Source organism: Macadamia integrifolia, chromosome 9, assembly GCF_013358625.1.
Source record: "Macadamia integrifolia cultivar HAES 741 chromosome 9, SCU_Mint_v3, whole genome shotgun sequence".
Taxonomy (NCBI): domain Eukaryota; kingdom Viridiplantae; phylum Streptophyta; class Magnoliopsida; order Proteales; family Proteaceae; genus Macadamia; species Macadamia integrifolia.
The window spans coordinates 17498178-17502519 of record NC_056565.1 but is presented as its reverse complement, the minus strand read 5'-3'; the positions used below and the strand labels follow the sequence as shown (position 1 = coordinate 17502519).

Here is a 4342-nt window from a genome sequence, read left to right as displayed (position 1 = left end):
AAATTCTTTGATGGAGAAGCTCTCAATCCCTCTAGTTCTGTTGCAACCTCTTTCATTGTTGGCCTTTTCTTACCATTCATGATCAAGCATCTATTTGCAAGTACAGCAACTGCCTCAAGTACTTCTTTCTTACCCTCTTTTACAACTTGAGCATCAAGGATCTCAAAGAGGCTATTTTCCTCCATTGATGAAATAAAATAGGCAACCAGACTTTTCTTCTCTAGTGATCTCATTAAAGAAATAGGCATTTCCCCTGTTAATAGCTCCACAAGTACTACTCCAAAGCTATAAACATCACTTTTCTCTGTGAATTGGCTTGATTGGAAGTACTCCGGGTCTAAATATCCATATGTCCCTTGAACTAAGGTAGTTAAGTGAGTTTTATCAACTGGCACTGACCTTGAAATCCCGAAATCTGATACTTTGGCTCCGTATCGGTCATCTAAGAGTATGTTAGTAGACTTGATATCTCTATGGTATATAGGTATGGAAGCTGCTGAGTGCAAATATGCTAGCGCTCCCGCAACTTCTGTAGCAATTCTCACACGATTGTCCCATGTTAAGGAGATAAACTCGCCACTTTTATTATGGATATGACTGAAAAGAGTTCCATTAGAGACGAACTCGTAAACTAGTAGAGGAACTTCCGTCTCCAAACAACATCCAAACAATTTAACAACATTTTTGTGGTTGATTTGTGATAGAATGATAACCTCATTAATGAACTGTTCAATTAAGCCTTCATCTTGAACTCCTATGGATTTCTTGATTGCTACAATTTTTCCATCTGATAGCATACCTTTATAGACAGTACCTTGCCCTCCTTGACCCAGAATTCTGTTCTCATTATAGTTATCAGTTGCCCTTTGCAATTCTTCTTCACTAAAAATTTTTGTTGTCTCAATATTTCCATTTGTTGAAGATATTTGTTGTAGTAAGAAACCACCATTCTGTTGGAAGAACTTCTGTTTGAGTTTACTTTTCCTTCTTTTCTTCAATACTTTATGTAACCATGTGGAACCAAAGAGTATAAATGACAATCCCAAACCACCCAAGACAGAAGCTGCAAGTCCAAATGTTGAAAAAATTAGCCATTTTAAAATCAGTTTGGCTCTGTAACCATAATTGGTTACATAGAGACCATAACAAATTACCAATACTGAATTTTCCCTTCTTTGTAGATGTAGGGGGACTGTTTTATTTGCCCTATGAGGAATAAAAATGGTATAGCAAGTCTTATTACATATGTCTTTTGTCTTATTTAGTCCACATCAAATGGTTACAACTCCATGTAACATTGAGAATATCCCTCTAAAATTTGAAACCTCAAATTTTTGTATGGGACATCTAAAAAATCTCTTTGCTTTTTCTACCTGGGTCCCTTTTTATTTTATTTTATTTTATTTTATTATTTTTGTACAAGGGTTTCTTAGGTTCAGGCCAAACACCACCCCACCTTTGTCAAAAATTTAAAAGGTGCCCTACATTCAGTATAGACTTAGATTGTGTGAAGTCAGATTATTTATATATACCTCTCTCTCTCTCTCCAAATATATATATATATATATATATACATGGGAGGTAGCGCAGCCCATACATCGGCGCATGGGCCAATGAGAGTGCTCTTAAAAGCATCAATAAGGCAGGCATCATTGTCTTTCGTAGGGGGTGGGGCAGTCATTTTAACCCCCATATGTCTAGCACAACCCTCAGTGTTTCGAAATATGAAGTCAACTTGATACTAGTTCATATTTTAAAGCCCAATTAACCTAGTCTTCTGACTCTTTACCACCATATCATTACTCTTCCTAGAGGGAATTTCTTTAAAAAAATTAAAATTAAAAAGAAGGAAAAGATGTAGTAGGATGCACATATATATAAAATGTGATAATGAGTATTACCTATGGTGACCTGTATCAGATTAGACTTCCTTAGGGGAATGCAGCCTATCCCCTGTTTCATCCCATCTCCACTAAAACCAGGTGGACATGAGCACTTGTAACTCCCAGGCAAATTGGTACAATGCAAAATGCAATTATTATTCTTTGGGCCCTCACATTCATCTATATCTGCAACATAAATTAGCATAACAGGTTTAGAAGACTTGTTTGTAAATGCGATTTTAGTGGCCATTTTCATTCATGGTTAATTATACATAAAATTTTCTGATATGATTATGCAGTTCTAATAATTTGACAAATTATAGTAAGACATGTCTTCAAAAATTATTTTCTAATATTCAAATATGCAGGTAAGGGATGAGAGAAAGGAATACCTTGGCATCCATTTGGGAGGTAAGGGTTCCCTTGGTAACCTGAGAAACAACTGCAACTATAACCTTGACCATTCTTGGAATTGTAGCAATTACTGTTCTTGCTACATGCATAACTAGTTTGGTCCTGACATGATTGGGAACTATTGGCTGTCCATTCAATTGCCCAATCAAGCACAACTGGGAGTTGTCTTCCTTTAGTGACATTGAAATCACTGAAGAGATAGGATACTGAGAAGTTTAGAGACTTGTAATCAACCAAGAAAGCATAGCCACAGGGATTGAAGGACCAAACATTGGTGTGGTTGTAGTTGCTGGTGATGCTTATGTTGAAGAACTTGTAACCTTTTGGGATGGAGGTCTGACAGCAACCAATGGAACAAGACCCGTTAGTCACAACATTTCCATTACTACAAGCTAAGCTACACCCACTACTGAAGTTTTCCTGACTTAAGCCACCAATGGATGCTATAGTGTCACAACCCAGAACTGTGAATCTGTTCTCTGTGTCAGAGAAGGTGAAAGGACCATCCAAATTGAAGTAAGGTTCATACCTAAATAACTGGTCTCCAGACTTCTTGTAACAATCTTGAGCTAAAAAGGATTGGATTTGTACCTGCCCTTGTAATGAAACATTCAGAACTTCCTTGTGCCATAAGAACAACTTTGGAGGGTTGTAAGAATCATTGCAAGTTAGTTGAAACCCTTTTCTGTAACAATTTGCAGCTCCAAATCCGAATGGGTAAGGAACTGTTATGTTCCCACATTTATCTTGGCAACCAGGTATTGCCATTGAAGAAATCATGGATGATGATGTTGCAACTGGCCATAACAGGAGGATCTGAAGCACCAGTACCATAAAAGGATTACTACCCATCAGCTTCTTTGTGTCTACTCTTGATCTCTTCTTTGATCTCTTGGAGAAGGAATGAACCAGGGGAGGTCTTCTATGCTCCAGTTTGGACTATTCTAGTTAGGTGTCAAAAGTATAAGAATCAGCCGTTGCCAAACAAGACAGTAATTTATTTCTTTTCACATAGCCTAGTGGAGAAGATATTAATTGGCGTGTCTATGCAGCTGGGAGTCTTTATATGGTGGGACAACATGTGCTTGTACCATTGTGAATTTAGTGTCGGCAGAAGCCTTCCCTCTAATAATTAATTGTTTCCACGAAATGGAGAATTGGATATAAACAATTAAGCGTAGGAGATAATAAATGGAGCATGGTTCGTAATCTCGGATCAGTATCGGTGAATTGGATTGGATTAGTATCGGTTGCAGATTGATCGGATATCAGTCTACTGTTAAGACTCGAGGCTAAAAAGATTATAAAGATTATTTGAAAAGAAAAAAAAAAAAGATTAAATTTGTCTGATCCAATGCGATTCAGATTGGTATTGATTGAGACTGTTCCCTTGAGTCATCCGACCTGAAAAACAGCATTTGTTGAGTTTTGAGCCTCACACAAACACAGTGATATCATTGTGAATTCGGTGCATAACGTACCGGTTGTAGCATCTACTTAAAGAGCAAGCACCAGGAGTGTGGATGGTCTAAAAATCAATTCCTGCCATATGTGTCCTCCCCACCTTTTATATCATCCCTCTTCTTGGGAGATCCGCATCATCTTGACTTGGTTCTGCTTCCTCTCTTTTTTTAATAATAGCGAGTTAGATTTTACTATTGTCCATATCGAATAGAACATGCTAAGCAAAATCTTCTTCATGTAAAACCTACTTGATTTTAGATCGAGAAAATCGTAAAGATTTTATGAAACCATATGCTATGGCTCGAATCTGTAGTCATTCTTATTTCCGATAGGAGCATTTGACAATTGAATCTCATTTTTCCCAGTATTTTCATATCCGTAATAGTGCAAAAAGAAGGTTCGTCTCCAAATTGTAGAGGACAAGCCTAGCCGTCTAGGCCACCAAAGGAACAACTTGATGACTGTGATCGGCTGATATAAGTAATATAGAACTTGCACTAAAGTAATTAGCAAATTCATAGGAATTTCTAATGAGTTTGAGAGCCTATGACCATCAATCTTCTAAACTTTCTCAGATTTGC

At 37.3% G+C, this 4342-nt stretch overlaps 1 protein-coding gene across 1 annotated transcript in view; it reads right to left on the bottom strand.

Annotated features, from left to right (window-relative positions):
* LOC122088619 (wall-associated receptor kinase 2-like) overlaps positions 1-3294 on the bottom strand; it is a 3478-nt gene extending 184 nt beyond the window's left edge. The window contains exons 1-3 of the mRNA XM_042657933.1: positions 2276-3294; positions 1902-2069; positions 1-1063 (exon numbers count right to left, since the gene is read on the bottom strand). The exon at positions 1-1063 is cut by the window's left edge and continues 184 nt beyond it. Of these exons, the coding sequence (XP_042513867.1) occupies positions 1-1063; positions 1902-2069; positions 2276-3149 (2105 nt within the window). The 5' untranslated portion in view covers positions 3150-3294. The remainder of the gene's footprint in view (positions 1064-1901; positions 2070-2275) is intronic.
* Between the last annotated feature and the right edge of the window lie 1048 nt (positions 3295-4342).